Raw genomic sequence first — 19,684 nt, forward strand, 5'->3', positions numbered from 1 at the left:
TCTAAACTTCCAAACATATTAGAATTATCTTGTCATTGATTTCCAATTTCATTGCATTTTTATCACACTGCATCATTTCAACTCTGAAATGGCTGACACTGCTTTATGAAACATTTTTCGGATGGCTGCCTTCTAGCTATGGCCTCACATGGCAGAGAAAGTCAGAGAGCAAACTCTAGTGTCTCTTCTAATAAAGACACTATACCCATCACGAGGGACTCACCCTCATGATCTCATCTAATCTTAATTATCTCATTATCACACGCCTCGTTTCCAAACATCAGTATCTTGGAGTTAGGGCTTCAGCATATGAATCTGGGGATGACACAATTCAGTGCAGAGCTTTCCATACCCATCCCCCAAATTCACATCCTTAACATACAAAATGCATTCATTCCATCCCCACAGCTCCAAGGTCTTAACTCATCTGCACATCAATTCTAAATTCTGAGGTCCAATATCTAATTTCAATATCATCTAATTTACATGTCTCAAGGTTTTACTCATCTTGAGGCAACAATCTTCTCCAACTGTGAATGAGAAAAGTTATGTGCTTCAAAATATAATGGTGGGTCAGGCACAGGATATATTCTCACTCTAAAAAGGGAGAAGTGGGAAGGAAGAAAAAGGAATGGGTCCCATGCAAGTTCAAAGCTTAGCCACACAAATTCTACTGGAGCGTAAAGCTTGTGACTGATCTTTTAGCTCATGTCCCAGCTTCCAGGTCACTAGCATGGCCCAAGTACTCCCATGTAGGGTGACCCCACCCCTTCATCTCTACGGTGTGCCATCCCCACGGCTCTCAGTGCATCCTTGGGTAAGGTCCTATGGTGGTCCCATCTTAAAGTTCTCGGCAGAGGTCATCTGACCTGTTGAAACTGAGCCAGTGGCCCTAATTTTAAATCTCCTTCCAGGATATTTTTGTCTCTTGAAGAATTGTGCACATTTGGAGCATAATAACTGTATTGTCTCATCTGGTCAAATCCAAGAAGCATGACAGCCTTCCTTCATTTCTTACCATCTCCAGCGCTTTCAGTTCCCATAAGCTCTCTATCAAATAGCGGTTCAGCCACATTCTGAGTGTTCTTTTCAGAATATACTTTATGTTTTGATATACAGATAGGTTAAGAATTTTCTGAATTTTCAAGTTCTTGCTCCTTTTTGCTTAGCAATTTCTTCTTCATCTCTCTTCCTTCACATTTTACTATAAGCAGCCAGAAGAAACCAACTCCTTAAACATTTTGTTTGGAAATCTTCTCAGCTAGTCATCCAATTTCATTGCTTGCAATAAAACAGAACAAAGTTTAGCTAATTTCTTCTCTACTTTATAACATGGATTGTCTTTCCTCTGCTTTCCAGTAACACATTCCTCACTTCTGTCTGAAAGTTTACCAGAATTGCCATGAGTATCTCCAGCATGCACTTTGCAACTCTTCCCGTTATCTAGTTCCAAAGCCGCATGTTAAGTATTTGTTGTGGCAACACTCCACTCCTGAGATCAAAACCTGGCTCAGAGTAGTCTGCCCTAACAAAACACCAGAGACTGAGAAGCTTAAACAACAGAAATTTATTTTCTCACAATTCTGAAGACTAGAAATCCGAAGCATTATGCATAATTATTTTAAAATCTCTTTAATTTAATTTCTGGGGTTGAGATATTTTTTGGCTCATTCAAATGATTAGGAGCTGAACTGTAGTCTGTGAGAGGGAGAGTTTACAGCAAGCATGTCAAACTCAAAGGCTAACACGGGCCAAATAAACAAGGTTTAAGTTTATGTGGGGGAAAAAAACACCCAAAAGCTTAAATTTTCATAGAAACGTAAGTTTATTTTGATAGGGACATGCTGAATACAAAGGGCTGAAATAAATGAATAATTGTTAACATAAAATAATAGAACATTTTAATAAAAATTAATATTTTTTCTTGAACATTAACTTACCAGACACTGAATAACTGCACAAATTAATAAGTGTAACCCAAACAAACCTATTTTTCTTGTTCTACAAAAGCAAAATATTTCCTGTTTTGCACACCAAACAAGTCAGTACAAGACTAATGACGTGGCAATGGGCTGCTAAAATATGCGCTGCTAATATTAGTGGAGAGATATTGTGCGCCTGCATGTAAGGTGTGAAAGGGAAATGAATGCAACAGGATTATAGTAATCAGTCCTTAGCGAAAGTTGTAGTTCATTACTAATAATTATGTATAACAGGATCTTGTAAAAATGAAGTTATGAAATTTTTATTAAAACGTTTTTTACATACTGTCACATTGGCTGGGCCGCAGAAATATGTGTTGTGGGCCACATTCAGCCAGCGGGCTGCGAGTCTGACATGCTTGTTCTACACCCAAGCAACCTTACTACCATGGCACAGCCCTTCCGAGTCCCAGCCCAGATGGAGGAGTCACCAGAGCCACAATGTTGACTCCAGATTTTTGTCCTCCTAGTTTGACAAAGTTGGTAAAAGCACTGTTAAGTCTTTCAGCCACATGTTTTTTTAAGAAGTTGCATACTCCTTCTGGTTAAAAAAAAAGTGACTCCAAAGGCCAGCGCCAATGCTCTGAATTTGTCTTCTCCTAAATTTCTGCCCAGAAATTCCTCACTACTTTATTAGCTCTTTATTGTCTTCAAGCTGGTTTAAAAAATGTTAATCAGTGGTCCATGCCTACTGCCCCTTTCTCTCAGCATTATTAAAATCTCTCAGCTGTCCTCCCCATCTTCCCTCTGAGAGAAGGAAGAAGGAGAAATATATACAATGGGGGCCATTAGGCATCATGTTCCAAACATTCAATCGAGTGTTAAGAAGATACTTTATTCATTTATTGGTTGCTCTTTCTTGCTGAGTGTATTTATTTACAATAGCTTGGCGACTATGTTTTTAACTATACTTTATAACTATAATGGGTTTCAATAAAATGTATTTTAGTTTCAGTAAGCATAAAGGAAAAAATCATTTTAACACTCCTGTGGCTTGATTTCACAGATCACCATGGATGTCATAGAACAGGTGTGTTATGCTAAGAAGTAAATTCGGATGTATTCAATTCAACTATGTAAGTTATTAATCTCATTACATTTAAGAAAAATGACTATCCCAACAACAAGGTTGACTTTTATCACAATAATGATAGTCAAAATGCTTTGGTCCTTGAATTTATATTATGCAGATAGCATATAACATGCATACAAATATATGGATTATATCTTCAATGATTTCAGAGGTTATTTCATTATTAATTAAAAAAAAAAAAAAGCTTTACTGTCTGACTTGTGTGACTCGATATTTGAGCATCAACCTGTAAACCAGCGAGTTATTGTTCGAATCCTGGTCAGGGCTCATGCCTGGTTGTGGGCTCAATTCCCAGTGGGAGGTGTGCAGGAGGCAGCCAATCAATGATTCCCTCTCATCATTGATATTTCTATGTCTCCCTTCCTCTCTGAAATCAATAAAAGTATATTAAAAATAAAAAAAGCTTTTCTGCTATAATGATATCCACAGCCTGATATTTAAGAGTCCTTTATCAGTTTTTCTTCTGCTTTTTTTCTTCTCTGCCCTCTCATCTCAACCCTCCTTCCATGACCCTCTTTTACTAAGACTTAAAGTCCCAGCAGATTCCCCCAAGAGGGTCTCTCAGTCACATGAGCATGAGCATGCCTCAAGTGAGAAGAAATTAATTGTATAAGATTCTACAGTTGGTGGCAGAGATGGCCAACCCCCAATCCTTCTGACCACGAGGCTCAATTTCCCCCCTAAACTTTGGCTCCTTCCCTAACCTGACAGCATACCCTCAGGCCCAACAGCGAATGATGTGCCTCTGCCATGGGAGGGTGAGGGAGAAGATAGAGGCAAAGGGTTCACTCCATTTTCCCTTTTCATGAGAATTTTAGTTTCAATTGACTCTTTAGCTCTGTTCTCCTAGTAATCTGATAGGGGATATGTGTCAGGAATTTACCAACACTACTTGAGGCAAAATTGACCCTGAGTGGTAACTAGAATCTTACTGGGAAGGGTTATAAGTGAATTGTTAATACTGAATAGGAAACTGTAGCTTTGAGTTTCCCTGAGTGTGCTGACTTTTGTAACTGGGCAAATCCATTGGGGACCCTGGAAACTCTGCCTGTGGAATTATTGCAAGCGATACTGGCCCTGGGGCACGTAAACCAGACAACTCCTGCACCCACTTAATGTGAATCTCTTTTCCTTGTCCCTGAACTATGTAACCTGGGGGCTAAAGAATGTGGCTGTGTTCTTCTGTGTGGCTACACAAGAGCTCCCACAGGAAGAGAACTGCCTGAGCCTCTGCTGGACGCTGTGGTTCCTGCCTTGTATCTTGCTGAGTATACTGATACACAAATCCTATCAAACGTGGTCCATGTTAGTCCATGCATGTGACTATTTAGTTGAGCCTAAACCCAACCCCTGGTGGACATTGCAGAAGGCATCTGAGCTGGAATCAGGCAGGCTGTGCCTTGTGCTATGCTTACAACTGGCACAATGCAATAGGGGAACCTCCATGAGAACAAGCTCTTTTTTTTTTTCCAGCTTTATTTGTGATAAGTACAGTCACACGCTAAAAGAAATCATAAAAATAATCCCGAGTCCCGTTTTCTGGTCACAAGAGTCCAGCTGCTCTAATATCTACTATATTCTTTTACATTTCAATAGCATATTCCATATCTTAGATGGAATATGCCGATTTAAGTATTTCATCTTCTTAAACAATGGGCAATCTTTTCACATGATGATGATTAGAGTATTAGAGGCCCGTGCACAAAATTCATGCACTGGGGGGAGGAATGGGGGAGGTCCCTCAGCCCGGCCTGTACCTGCTCAAGGTCTGGGAATCCCTTGATCGATGCCCCACAGAGGGAGGCCCCGCTCACCCAACACAGCGCCGCGGGCCAGGTAGCCTGGGCCTCCCTCCGGGGGGCGATGGGTCATGGAGCTCCGAGAGGTGATCATGGGGCAATGGCGGGGCCCCCAACCAGTGGCATCGCACCCACCTTGGCTGGCCTGGTGTCATAGTGTGGTTGTCCAGACGGTCGTTCAGCTGTTCTGCCATTTGGCTGATTTGCATTTCATGCTTTTATTATTATATATGAATAATGCTATGTTCCCTCCTCTCTATTTCCTTCCAAATGGAAAAATCAAACTCACCTTAGCTGTCTTTCTCACTTTGGGGTTTTTACTTAAGGAACTCGTCAATGTCTGAGTCCTCATCTTGTGGTTCCTCAGCAAAGTCCCTTGCAAGCATGTCTCCTGTGTACCCGTGGATTATCTGATGGGCTGCAAGAATATGCTTCCGCTGTGCGTTCCTCACTGTGCCAAGTGACAAAAGAATTTTTACTCTGAAAGTCTGAGCTAATTCATTCTCACATGTTTTCAAGACAGTTGTGATAGAAATGATAATTTTGCATCAGAATTGCAAATTTTATAACACAAAGATCATAAATGACTTAAAGGTAAGGTGCCCCATACTGCCCTTTGAGCCTCAGTTTCTAATATGGAAGCTCATGGCGTTAGAAGGTGGTCCTAGCACCACACACTTAAGAATGTTTATCATCAAAGCTTAGTACATTAAACATCCCATTCCCCTTGCAAAGGAGTAATCATGATGATGTTGATGATGATGTTAGCATTCAGCATTTGTCCTTATTTTATGCCAGGCACTGTTTTAAGCAGTTGGCATATAATTATTCATTTAAACCTCACAACACTAAAAGAGAGTTTTATTAATATCCCCATTTTCGGATGAAGAAACTGAGACACAGAAAGATTAAGTAATCTGCCAAAGTCATATAGCTAGCAAAGGGCAGTAAGGAGTCCTGTGGATTCTATGCTCTTCGGGTAACCGTCCAATTTATACAGGGTAAATCACACAGCAACCTGTAGCACTTCTCAGTAACATGCCCCAAAGTAGGGGGACTTTGGAGCCACATAGATCATGGTTCAAACCTGCAATGTGTCTAAGTACTAAGTTCCTTAACTGAATAATGAGAACACACCTACAGCTGTTGTAAGAAATTTAGATCAGGTACTTTTAAGCATGATTAGTACCTTGTCTAGAACTTAGAAGCATTTAAAATTTGGTAGTTACTGTTATTTTACACCTATATACAGGTCTCTTCAGGTATTTCCCATCCCTCAACTAAAATATATATATATATATATATCTCAAAATGGACTGCATATAATATCTTAAATTGGGGTCAAGAGTACATATAATACATATGGCTCCCTTATTCGGAAAGAGAAACAAAGGTTCCAGTACGTGCCCCCTGTCCATAAGGTTTTCTTGATTTGATGCACATCAAGAGAGGAGGCCACCCTGGCTGGGGAGCTCAGTTGGGTAGAGCATCGTCCTCATCTGTCAAGGTTGTGGGTTCAATCTCCAGTTAGCCAGGGCACATACAAAAAGTAACCAATGAATGCATGAATGCATAAGTGGAACAACAAATCTATGTCTCTCTCTCTCTCTTTCTCTGCCCCTTCCTCTCTCTCATCAATTAAAAAGAAGTATTTTAAAATATATAAAGTGAAGAAGCTAAGGATTTGTCCAGTGTGCTTACAAACAAGTCCAACTGGATTCCTTCAGCTCAAGTCCCCCTCCAGCTCCTTCCCTCAGAGCCAGGAGAAGCTGGAGGAGGGGGTCACAAAGGAGTAACTGATAAATACAGTTTTCCCCTCTCTTTGGATTCCCTGGGGTAGGATTTATCTGACACAGGCTGACCTCACTTGGGAACTCAGAGAAGTAGAAAGGAGTAGCATATTTTCTTAAGGATCTAGATAACACAACATCCCTTTTATAAAGTAAGGTAACACAGAATTATTTATTACCTGAAAATTAAATTTTGCTCGTATGGGCGCTACTGTATGCTGCTGGTGGGAATATGAGTTAGAACAATCTTTCTGTGAAGCAATTTGGTAGTACCTATCGAAATGTAAAATTCACATTCCTTATTCACTGCTAGGAATTTACTCTCAGCAGCACAACCAGGACATGTGTAAAATATACTGACTGCAGCACCACTACTTATAGAAAAACACACTGGAAAGGAGCTAAATGCTTATCCAAGAGAGTACTGGTTTAAGAAATTATACTGCAGTCATATAATGGGCAAATAAGGTATTTTTTTGTTCTCTTCAAATTCATGAACCCCCCCCCCCCATCATTCCTTTATCCTGGTTAAATGACCTAAAATACTACACTTCTCTTAAACTTGTCCAGAATCCCCCTTAATAACTCTGACACCTACTCAGATGTTATTTCACTTTAAGTATTGACCTCTGGCTGCACCCCTCCCTCTGGGATCGGGTCTGTCACCAATAGTCTGAAAGCTCCAAAAGAATATTCTTTTTTTGAGACACACTTTTTTCTCCTTATCTGTTTACTAAAGGCATCCATCCTCCAAAACACCCGCTGTTGACACGTGACATCTGAGGGTATTTATTCTGCCATTCGGACCTGCAGCCACAGGAGGCATCCGTGACGCAGGGGAGCAGCAGAGCAGTGTCAGACCCTTCAGGCCCCCCCACCACCCCGGCATTCAACAGCCACCTTGCATGTGCCCTGCCTCCACAGGCTGCTTCATTTAGAAAATCCCACATATTTGCAACATTTACTTTATGTTTTTAAAAAATCAAATCACAAAATATACTTCTTCTGGAACATGGGAACTCCCTCTCAAAGGAGGGTTGGATCTGGATGCTTGGCCACGCTTATAAGAACGTTGCCCATCTAACTAGAGGTGCGTGTATCTGGAATCAGCAGGAAGAGAGCTGGACAAGCTCTGAAATAAGAAAGCCCAGTGATTCTCCTTCAGAAATTTCCCCATACTGCTGCTCAGTGTTAAATCTGTAAGATAGTGAAAGAGTTTATCTTTTTAAAAAGTCACAAAGTGAGGCGTTTGCACGGGCTTACCTTTTTCTTTGACGAAGTCCTTTTGCACCTCTGGGATCAGGAAACTATAAACCAACTCGGCAACAATCTCCTCTGACTGAAGCTGAGTTCGACTAAAAAATAAACAAATTAAACTTTCTTTGTGGCTGTCCTTGGATCCTCCTGACTGGTGAAGGAACTCCACCATCGCCTCTCCTTTGGTTAAGTGATCTGAAATATCACATTCCCGGTGAGCTTGGTTAACCCCATGGAAAAGTCAGATTGGCCCCGCCCTTCATGTACCCTGCCAGCCAGGAGGGGAATGTTAGAAATACAGCTTATACATGGGAGCCACACACCGCGGGGCGGAGTCCAAGTAGTGGTGCAATCACTTATTCACATGTCTTCCATGCTTTGAGGTATTCTAAAGCAAGTAATGTAAAAGGGAACCAGGCTGCTGAGACTTCTATTCCCAGGGCTCCCACCATGCAGAGCTTCTAACGCATGTCAGCTTCTAAAGCGTTATGCTAATAATAATAAAACAATGGGCACTGACACATGAGCTATATACTTGTGTTTCCTTGGTGGTGAACTCTTAAGCTCCTGGAAAGTACATATTAAGTACCAGCAAGTGGGCTCTCTATGCTGCCATCCATTCTCTTGGCACATACCGGTTTTCCATTTCATAAGCAATGTCATTGATTTCCTGAGCCATCTTCTCAATTTCCGCCCTGGCTTGTTCTTCTGCAGTATTCGCTTCGGTGTTCAGAATTATGTCTTCCAGATATGAAGATATAGTACTCTGGTGAACTTTAACCACCTGGAAAAAAAACCAAATGCCCACAGTTACTGAGAACAGGAATACTAATATAAACAAGACAAGAAAAATGAACATTGGTAACTTTTTTTTTTAGCTCATTTACTGAGGTTCGTTAAGTCCCTTCATTGATTGTTCCTTTTTTTCTACTTTTTTCTAGACCATCTGTTTCTAACCCACCTTTCTACCCTTTCTAACCCATTTTAGAATTGTGTATTTTCCTCGGGGGTGGACACTACACATAGCAAGAAGATCCTGGATTCCGGCTATGTTCCTACATCCACTACCTAACTGTGGCAGAGACTAAGGCATTTCCCAATGTCCTTCCTCTTCAATAATAGAACCTCTGGGTTTTAGCTGAGCCAATAGGTCCCTAGAACAGACCGCACTTCCTAGCACCCATAGTTCTAGCCAAGGGAGTGCCTGCATAAGTGATGCAGGCACTTTCCAGAATGGATTGTTAAAAGGAAAGACCTAGCTTTATTTCCCCCCCTTTTCTCCTTCCTCATTTCATGGGGACATGATGTGGAGCACCAGAAGTCATCTTAAACCGCCATGAGGGCCAGGCCTTAGGGACAGAAAGCTAGAGGGATCCTGGATCTGTGATGAACTCTCTGAGCCATCTTATCCATCTACATTGCTTCTTTCTAAAGCTTTCTTCAAACTATGAAACAGAAAACACCTGCAGACAAGTGTGAATGAATGTACATGTAATGAATCATAGGAAAGCCAGCACCCATCAGCCATTGCCAGTATCCCAGGAGACTGCCGAGGGTTCTTCCTGACCACAGTCCCCTTCCCCCTCACAATTTTACAGCAAACATTTTCCTTTTCTTACAGTTTTGCTCCCTAAGTAGGAACCACACTAATAGTTTGGTTTTGCCTATTTCACAGGTAGATACACAGGAAGCATCACGTGCAGCATCCTTAGTTTTGTACCTATTCTATCTCAACAGATTTTCAGCTTCTTTGGAGAAGGGTACTTTTTTTTATTTCATGTCTGGATATTTCTGTGTATCTTGGGACTCAGCACCTGTTTCTTGACTGGCACTATAACTACTTGTAAAACACCAAATCCATAAATGAATCCCTGTGTCTTCCCTGCGAGAGACCCCAAATGACCATCTTAATTCAGTGTCAACCAAGCAACCAACCAATAATAATAAAAGTGTAATATGCTAATTAGACCAGACATCCTTCCAGAGGACCTTCTGGATGAAGCCTGGCCTGCGAGGGAAGCCCGGGTCCCAGGTGCCAGAGGAAAGCTGGTGCCGGCAGCTGGGGGGAGGAAGACCTACTCTTGCATGAATTTCGTGCATCGGGCCTCAAGTCAAAATAGATTTGCTCAATGTCTACTGTACACAGTGATCTATGCTGGTGGGATGGGAGGCACCACGGGATGTACAGCATGCCTGTTCTAGGGAGCCAGAGTCTTCCTGGGAATCAAGTTGGACTTATGGAACAATTAGCTGAGTCTTATGAGAGTCCAGGGTTGGGAAGTTTACTGTGTTCCACCTGTAGTAATAAATATACTTGTGTGTTTCTGTATATCTTTACAAACATGTAAGGTTCTGGACACATTGTGCTTGTACATGCGTGCGTTAATGAGGAAATGTGTGTCTGTGCAGGACCTCAATATACACTTGTTGAATACAATGAAAATTACAAAACAAAAGCCATTTCATTTCTTAAGTTTCCTTCGGTTTGACTCTGCTCCTTACAAACAGCTTCCAGATGTCCCGCTGCCCTCACTTGCCTCCTTAAATATCTCGTCCTCCTCCCGCAGGCGCCTCTGTTCCACCTGGCGCCGGCCACTCTCCTCGGCCTCCCGCATCCTCCGCTGCCGCTCGGCCAGCATGGCAAAGGCGTGGATCCTCCTCTCTTCCTGGAGTCTCACCAGCTCTTTGGACAGGAAGTCGAACATGTCTGCCAGCGCCCTTCCTTCCAGTCCGGCCAGATGGTTTTCAATTAGCGACACCTTAAAAATAATGTCATCTTAAGGATACAAGTTCCACTGAAAATGGGGATTTAGGACGAGGAAGGCTGGGTTACCCAGAACTCTTGAGAGTAACTTTATTTTCAGACTGCACTTGGTTTTTATTAGGAATATTCTCTCTAGACTGGCCCCATTCTAAGGGTTCCGTCAACTAGGAAAACTTATGATACAATCTTAGACATAAGCAGATTGTTCCGTCAGTCACTGTAGGCTTATAGTCCTCAAGTTATAAAGAGGATTTAGCAAAGAAATCTGCTGGTGTCTACACAGGATGCATTTTTTTAAAAAAATTTCAAGTTTAGCCCTAGTCAGTTTGGCTCAGCGATAGAACGTTGCCCCAGGGACTGAAGAATTGCAGGTTTGATTCCAGTCAAGGGCACATACCTGGGTTGCAGGCTCAAGCCCTGAACCTGGTCATAGCATGAGGAGGCAATTAATCGATGTGTCTCTCTCACTTCGATGTTTCTCTCTCTCTCTCTCTCTCTCTCTCTCTCTCTCTCTCTCTCTCTCTCTCTCTCCTCCCTCACTCCCTCCCTCCCTCTCTCTTCCACTCTCTCTAAAAATCAATGGAAATATATCCTTGGGTGAGGATTAACACTAACAAAAAAAAGAGCTAAATTTCAATTAAAAATATATATTATTCATTTCAGAGAGGAAGGGAGAGGGAAAGAGAGACAAAAATATCAATGATGAGAGAGAATCATTGATCGGCTGCCTCTGGCACACTACAAACTGGGGATCGAGCCTACGACCTGGGCATGTGCTCTGACTGAGAATCCGGGTTCATAAGTCAATGCTCAATCACTGAGCCTTGACAGTTGGGCTCAATTTTATCCAAATAAAGTGCTATGAATTCCAAGACAGGAAGAGAAATGTCAAGGGTTTTATTAAAGATAGCAATGGAGTTTAAAAAAATAGAATCTCCTAAAAATTCACTTATGATACCTTTTTATTTTCTTAATGCCTCATCCTTTAACATAAGTTTGGGGAAATTTTAAGATCTTGAATAACATGAAAGTAGAAAACAATAACTTCAAAGTCATTAACAACTATCTTTGAAATAGAGCAGGAAAAATACATGTCTATATGATTCTTAAGGTAAAATAAAGGCCTAGAGTTCTTGGCCAGGAATAAGCCACAGTGTCTATCTGTTCTGGCCTTGACACATCCTATATAATAAAAGCCAAATATGCTAAAGTGTCTGGTCGATCTGCCAGCTGTTCAACCAATCAAAATGTAATATGGTAATGATATGCTAAGGCCACTCAAACACTCACTATGACATGTACTCACATGGAGGGTAGGGGGAGCAGATGCTCCACCCTAGCTTGCTGCTGAGGTTTGGCCAATCAGGACTGAGCAAGACAGGCCAGACATACCCCAGAATCCTCCCACAATCCTTCCTTGGCCCTGATAAAACATCTGTTGGGTCCCTTGGCCTGGCTTGCGCCCTTTCACAATCCAGGATCCCTTGGAAGATGTCAGAGAGCTGGTTTTGGCCCAAACCCGCAGGCCAGGCGGCGGGACCCACTGGGGCAGGAATTCGTGCACTGGGCCTCTGGAGGAGAATAAAGGCATTTAAAGGACAGTATCCTTTGCCACTCCCACCTGTTCCCTCTCCCATTCTCAAGTATAAAGGGAAGAGCTATACTCCCAGGCACATGTTACTTTAATACTGACAGTTGGCCTCTGTGCTCACTTCCCCTCTGGTTCATATTTGAATAGAGGAAATCTGCACAGATCTCCAAGGTGGCTACTGGGTGAGACTGTCAATCAAGTGTAGTTGTTAGTCCAACACACTCATCCTCATCCTTACCCACTGCCCAGCCAACATCTACCTTCTAACCACAAAGTCCAGCTTTAATTACACAGTAAGAGAGGTGGAAAGAACGGGCAAGAGTCTCACTACTCCTAACATTTGTAAGCAGCCATCATTCAGTCTAGAGATCACAAACAGATTTCCTCCTCATCTCCAGGGATCACAGCTATCTCACTTCTGTGTGTGTGTGTGTGTGTGTGTGTGTGTGTTAGGGGGTGGGGCTTGGGGGGAGAGTAAGACAACCTTTAAAATCCTGAGATTTTAAATCCTGTTCATGTCTAATCTCCCTCAACAAGAAAGGTATGCTCTGGTAGTAAATTTTAATTTGAAGATTAAATAAAAAATATATTTAGCAAGGTGATTCCATTGCAGTCACATCACGTAATACACTACATAATTGGGAGCTGTGCATTTTCTGGATTGTTTTCCACAGAAAATGTAAGAGGAAAAAAGGAGAGGTATCCATGAGGTGCCCGCTCCATCTGACCCCTGCACATCACCAGTGTGTTTAGTACGGTGGAAGGTAAGCAGGGTGAGTCTTTGGCTGCATGACAGCTCTTCCCACTACCTCCTCTCTTAGCTGACATGATATCAGTCAGGTACACTGCGTGGCCAGATTGTTATGGTCTCTGAACACATGATAATCTGGCCACTCAGTGTATATCCTATATAATAAAAAGCTAACATGCAAATTGTCCCCTCCACCAGGAGTTCAACCAGCAGGCAGGCCGGCCAACCACCCATGTCATATATATATATATATATATATATATATATATATATATATATATATATATCACACACACACACACACACACACATAATGAATGGCCAGATTATTATGTGTTCAGAGATCATAATAATCTGGCCACTCAGTGTATATGTCCACTAAATGGAATAGAGTTGAAAAGCCTGGGTTGGCTTAGGTCTATCTGCCAAAGTCTACAATCAGCAACCTCCAAGGGCCAAAGAGGGCATTTTCCCACCCAGATCCTGGGACTTGGCACTTCCAGGGCATTTGCTCTCTCTCTGAACAGAAAAGTGCAGCCCTGTCTCCATCATTCCCAGGCCTCTCAGACTCAGAGACTCCTGTACCCACATTCTCTTCTCCTCTGGTCCTTCAGTTGGGTCTCCCAGCCCGTGGATTTATTCCCCTCTCCCCTACACGAGCTCCCCAAACCCAGGGACCATCCAGTCCTGCGGTCACATAAAAGAAGTAAAGTTGTGCCGAAACCGGTTTGGCTCAGTGGATAGAGCATCGGCCTATGGAGTGAGGGGTTCCAGGCTCGAAACCAGTCAAGGGCATGTGCCTTGGTTGCGGGTGCATTCCCAGTGGAGGGGGGGGGGGGGGGGGATGCAGGAGGCAGCTGATCAATGATTCTCTCTCATCGGTGTTTCTAGCTCTCTATCCCTCTCTGTAAAAAAATCAAATATATTAAAGAAGTAAAGTTGTGCACATTTCCAAGCCTCTTAACATTTGAGCCCAAGCCCATACAGCACGAGAGTTATGTGTGTAGTTAAAGGTAGATCATAGCGGCTTTGCTGTAAATTCACTTTCTTACAGCACCAAACACTGTGCAAACAGATGGTTTTCCACTCGGATTAACAGGCTAGCGGGAGAGGTAGAAAAGTGCATCTACATTGTAGTCAGCAGCATTAGAAACGGTGCTTACGGAGATGAGCACAGAAGAGAACAGAGAGACATTTATGCTTGTTGGGTGAGAGCTGCTATTACCAGCTGCTATTAGGTCAGCAGAAGGCAGAGGTCATGATGAAAGTCACAGGATACCATGAGCTATTAACATATTTAATATGCGTTTTAACCAGCATGACTTATCCCCAAAGCTCAATAAGTGCTGATATTTAAATCTATTTCTTTTTTTTTCTTTTTGTCTTTATTACTAGTCATTCTGCTAAGCTCCCACTAACTGAAATATAGTACAGTCATCAAATGTTTAAGAAAAAATGAAAGGGAAAACCTTTTAAAATGTAGGTTTCTTTTTTCTTCTTTTTGCAAATAAGGAACATAAGACCATATTCAATGCAGTGAGGGCACACCCCATTCTAATTATAGACCTCAGCAGCGTTGTTTAAAAATGCTGACTGTGCTAGAGGGACGGCCTTGTGGGGGGTGCTTCTTTTTCATCAGTTCCCTTATTGTTATTATAATATTGCTCACACAATAGTAGAAATCAAGGGAGAAAACGTGACAAGAATGGAACAAGAAGGAAAGGGAGAGAACCTTGTGCTCGTGCAGGTTCCTCTGCCGCTGCAGGGCCAGCGTCACTTGCTTCTCCATTTTCCTCACCAGCCGGTCGTCCTCCTGCAGCGCGTGGGTGGTGCGCAGCTCCTGGATCAGCTCCAGCCGCTTTTCTTTCCCTTCAAACATCTGTATCAAGCCAGATCACAGAGACCTGCAAATTAGCATCTTTCGTGTCGGGCACGAGGGCTCCCCAAGCAGTGACCTAGGAAGAGCGGGTTCCGCTCCGCCTTTTGGGACTACAGAGCCTGTGTGTTCCTCAGAGTGAGGCCAGCCCTCTCACTGCACCTGCGGCTGCTCAGGCCGAGGAGGGAGCTTAGCTAGCAGTTAGCTGTTGACCCGGTTTCTTAAAATGCCTTTCAAAGGCAAGGGGACCACTACAGGGTCATGTTAAGAAACTTGAACTTGCCTTCATTTCCTGTGCTCCTTCTTCCCTAAGAAAGCTAGGGGTGGTATATTTCATAGCTGTATTTTCTTTTCCTATAGTTCTGCCCTGGTTTGTAATACACAATGTGCTGTCTGAACTGAGGCACCTCTCCTGGGAAATCCCAAAAGGAGAGTAAAGAATAATGCTGAAGGAAAAATGCTCACCCGGCTTCCCTGGCCTTGCTCTTCATAATAGAGTCTTTTAAGAGTTATTACTGTCTGTGGAGAAATAACTCCTTTTAGCTGGGACTTTATGTCAGTCCACTTTTCAAACCGAGTGTTTGCTCTGGCAGCATAAATAATGTAAGGCTTCCCGGTCAGCAAGACCAGAGTTGAATTTGCTGTTAATTAACATACTCTCTCTCAGACTTACATTACTTGCCTGTAATGTAGGGTAAGTTATAGGGGAAATGAGATGATATATGTAGAATAAAAAAAGGCATAATGTGGCCATTGAGTAGGGGTTCCACTGTAGTTATTATTTAGTTACTTCATTTATTATTCAGGTATTGCCAGCGAAGTACGGCTCAAATAGTTGTGTTATGACTTTGTGGAAAATTAGGGAATCCACTTGGTTGGTGATATTTTAATGATCAAAAGTCAGGTAAGAAAATTGCCGGATTTAGCCATTCCAGGAGGACACCACTTTCACACTATCTTGGCTACACCTGTAGCTAACAGCAGGCAGACTATTCCTCTCCTTGACACTGTGTCACCCAACTGGACAGTCTATGGCAGTAGAAAGGAATACGTAGGTAATTCAAGAGTATAGGTGCAAAGAACATATATACATAACCCGCAGACACAGGCAACAGTGATGGCCAGAGGGAAGGTGGGGCGAGGGCTGGGTGGAGTGGGCAAAGGGGGAAGAGAATGAGGACATCTGTAATAGTGTAAGCAATAAGAATAAAGTTAAACACACACACACACACACACACACACACACACGAGAAAAAAAAAGAGTGTAGTTCCATAAGGCAGTTCACCCCAAGGAACCGAGCACATGCACATTCTGTAAATCTGTTTTCAGAGGAGAAGCACATGGCCAGTGGTCGGACCCTACACACCACGTTCTGAATAACTCTGCCCCGGAGTAACTTCTGAAGGAAGATAACAGCCTTTTCTATATCTTCTTCTTCCTAAAAGAACAAAGGGAGAACCAAGCAGCTTGAGAACAGCAGTCAGTATCAAATATTTTTTAAAGACTTTGATCAAATAAAAGAGACTGTGTTAGATGTCAGAAGGATTTACAGAGAAATTAACAATGGTCTCTACCTTCATTGAACATATAGTATTTTAAATGTTACTTACTTTATTATTAAACTTCATTATTATTTTTTCATCATAAATATCATTAACAAATCACATAAAAAGTTTAAAAATTAACCCACTATCATACTATACCTATAACTTAAACAATTTTCATTTCCCTATACTTCTTTCCAGCAAAATCATTCTTAAAGCTGAAAGTATTATTTATAGCATCCCTTTTGCAATAGTTTTTTCATGTGTGATCATGAGTAGACAAAGGATACAGTTAATCTAGGTCAGAGTCTAGAGGGAGGTACTTCTCACAAAAATTTAACAAAACTGGTAAAATCAGAATATAGTAGACAAGATTAGCCATTTATAAAAAATCACCTTTAATAACTATGTGTCAAAAGCAGAAAGAGCAGCCCAGCTGGTGTTGCTCCGTGGTTGGGCATCTACCCATCAACCAAGAAGTTCCTGGTTCAATTCCCAGTTAGGGCATTTGCCTGGGTTGCAGGCTTGATCCCGGATAGGACGTGTGCAGAAGGCAGCAGATGATGTCTCTCTTTTATCAATATTTCTATCTCTCTATCCCTCTCCTTTCCTTTCTCACTAAAATCAATAAATACATTTATAAAAAACAACAACAACAACAAAAATAAACACCAACAGAAAGAGCAGAGTGGGAAAATCTAATTAAGGCATCTGAATGCAAAATAAAGCAGCAGTAAAATCAATGGCATTAACACGTGATAGACGATGTGTTAACCACCGGCAGTGGTGGCACAAGGTCTAAAACGGGAGTATTGTCCAGACCACGTCCTAGCCAGGCAATGGGGGCATTCCAGTCCCTCCACAGATGGCCCATCAGAGGTGCTAGGGAGTTGATCTGTCCACTGTCCTCCCTCTGACAAAGTGTAACCTCCTGAACACAATCTGGCTTCTTGTGAGAATTGCCCTCTATGGGGAGATAATGGGCTGACCTACCAGTGAGGAGCATCCTGATCCACCAGGCAGTTTTATTTCTCCCCATAAAGTAATACATTTGCATTTTGGCATCTCTGGCAGTTTGCTGTGGGTTTGCTTATTCTGGTCAGTCTTAGCCATCTCAGGCACCTGGCGCTCAGACTGAGTTTGGGATCTGTGAAGGTGAGGTATGGCCCGTGGAGCCAGTCCTACCTCAGAACTCAGCCTGTCCTCGCCACTTTCTAACATTCCATTCTTCTCTGTCATCAGCCACCTCCCCATTGGGCAGATAATTATAGTAACTGATCATCATTCAATCCTTTTTTTGTTTTATTTGACACACACAAGGATTACCTTCTGATGCCTACTTTTCTTGGGAAAACTTATTCTTTGTGTTTTATTTTTCAAAGAATTAGATTTAGATTTCATTTCATCTCATTTTACTTGTTTTTGTGACTGTGTTTGATGTTTGAAAATAAGAATAAAGGCAACATAAATTAACACTGTTAAATTAGGTTTGTTTTTAACTCAAACTATCCTAAGAGTAAACGGACAGCAATGTTAAATTTTGCATTTTAAATAGAAAAGTTTCAAACTTACATTGGAAGTCATTTCCAAGGTTGGAGTTGGAAGCCTAGGTTGAGGTATTGGCTTTCTTTGAAGGAAGAGCAGAGGTTTCTTTGGTTCGGGAACTCTATTCCTCTTATCCAACAGGATCTGAAAAACCCCAACTACTGTCATTTCTTACCTTCACATTCTCTCCCAGTCCCACACCTAGGCCACAGATATGAAAATCAATCAGAAATAACATTCTCTAGGCCTGTGCTAGGACAGTCTGAACAAGTCCAAACCAAGGTGCTTGTATCTCCCAAGGGATGCTGTGATGTTCCCAAGGATAAGTTAACGACTGAATAAACATAGCACATATTCTTCGTATATCCATTTAAGTCAAATCCAACAATGTATTAAAAATAAGATAGTACACCTTGACCATGGTAGCTTTGCCCCAGGTATGCAAGGATAAATTATTATTTATAAAAATAAAGCTTAAAAGTAGCCCACCCAGCCTGGCTGGCATGGCTTAGTGGTTGAACTTTGACCTATGAACCAGGCAGTCATGATTCAATTCCCGGTCAGGGTACATGACCCCACTACGAGGCGTGCAGATGGCAGTCCATCAGTGATTCTCTCTCATCATTGATATTTCTATCCCTCTCCCTTCCTTTCTGAAATCAATAAAAAAAATATATATTTTTTTTAAAAAAAAACACCCAGAAACTATAACTCTTCCTGAATGCAAAAATAACTTTAAAAGGAAAAGATTTTTCATAGTTCAATAAGTGCAGACAAAACATTTGATAAAATTCAACACAAACACATGATTTAAAGTTTCAGTAAATTAAGAATGGAAAGGAACTTCTATACCCTGATAAGGAGTATTTAAAAAAATTTTACAAACAGTGAGAGAATAATGAACAGAGTTCAGAATGGGTAAATGGAAGATGAGATAGAAAGAAGCACATGGATATAGGTAAGTGATGGTTAAGGTCCTAATTTTTATCTGGTTCTATTACCAAGACCAACTGAACAAACAAGCATGGGCCAGTGATTAGACTATCATAAGCCAGGGGGCCTCAGCGTGTGGTTCCTGCAGCAGCAGCGTCTCCTGAACCTTGTAAATGCCAACCCTCTAGCCTCACCGCTGACCCACTGAGTCAGCACCTTTGCGGGTGGCACCCAGCAATGTGTTTTAATAAGTTCTCCAGGTGGTCCTGGTGCATGGGAAAGATTGAGCACCACTATCATATACCACAAATTCTAACCCAAGTCTGTACACCTATCATCCAATAACAAAATAGAAAGCTCCGCTGATGGATGATGAGTAGTAGATTGATGGGGATTACCATCAAACTTTCTCATTCAGTTATGTTTTAAACTGGATGAGAGAGGAGTTGAACATGACTCCCTTTCTTCATGATGCCCTGGTAACAAATCTTAAAGGGAGAAGATGAGGCCTATTATCCTATTAAAACCATAATTCTTCACACTAGACCTTAATGTAGTATCAACTTTATGTAACTTCAAAGTCAGAACCACTTTTAGATGGTAACTTGGCTTCTGTAAATGGAAAGAACAACCTCCAAGAGGTTTTCCTACAAGTAATTTAAAATGAGAGGGAAGACACACAGCACAACACAGACAACCTCCAGAGAGAGAAGTCTAGAGACGGGGAGGAAGGAAGGGCTGTGTGTTGAGAACTACTG

The 19,684-nt window shown here is 41.9% G+C and overlaps 1 protein-coding gene across 1 annotated transcript in view; it reads right to left on the reverse strand.

The window, feature by feature from the left end:
• Positions 1 to 1,944: 1,944 nt before the first annotated feature.
• Positions 1,945 to 19,684, reverse strand: part of CFAP91 (cilia and flagella associated protein 91) — a 56,761-nt gene continuing 39,021 nt past the window's right edge. Inside the window, exons 11-17 of the mRNA XM_045583967.1 lie at positions 18,021 to 18,137; positions 16,271 to 16,342; positions 14,760 to 14,906; positions 10,459 to 10,680; positions 8,557 to 8,705; positions 7,928 to 8,019; positions 1,945 to 5,325 (exon numbers count right to left, since the gene is read on the reverse strand). Of these exons, the coding sequence (XP_045439923.1) occupies positions 5,192 to 5,325; positions 7,928 to 8,019; positions 8,557 to 8,705; positions 10,459 to 10,680; positions 14,760 to 14,906; positions 16,271 to 16,342; positions 18,021 to 18,137 (933 nt within the window). The 3' untranslated portion in view covers positions 1,945 to 5,191. The remainder of the gene's footprint in view (positions 5,326 to 7,927; positions 8,020 to 8,556; positions 8,706 to 10,458; positions 10,681 to 14,759; positions 14,907 to 16,270; positions 16,343 to 18,020; positions 18,138 to 19,684) is intronic.

This window comes from Pipistrellus kuhlii, unplaced genomic scaffold (genome assembly GCF_014108245.1).
Source record: "Pipistrellus kuhlii isolate mPipKuh1 unplaced genomic scaffold, mPipKuh1.p scaffold_m20_p_2, whole genome shotgun sequence".
In the NCBI taxonomy this organism is placed as follows: Eukaryota; Metazoa; Chordata; class Mammalia; order Chiroptera; family Vespertilionidae; genus Pipistrellus; species Pipistrellus kuhlii.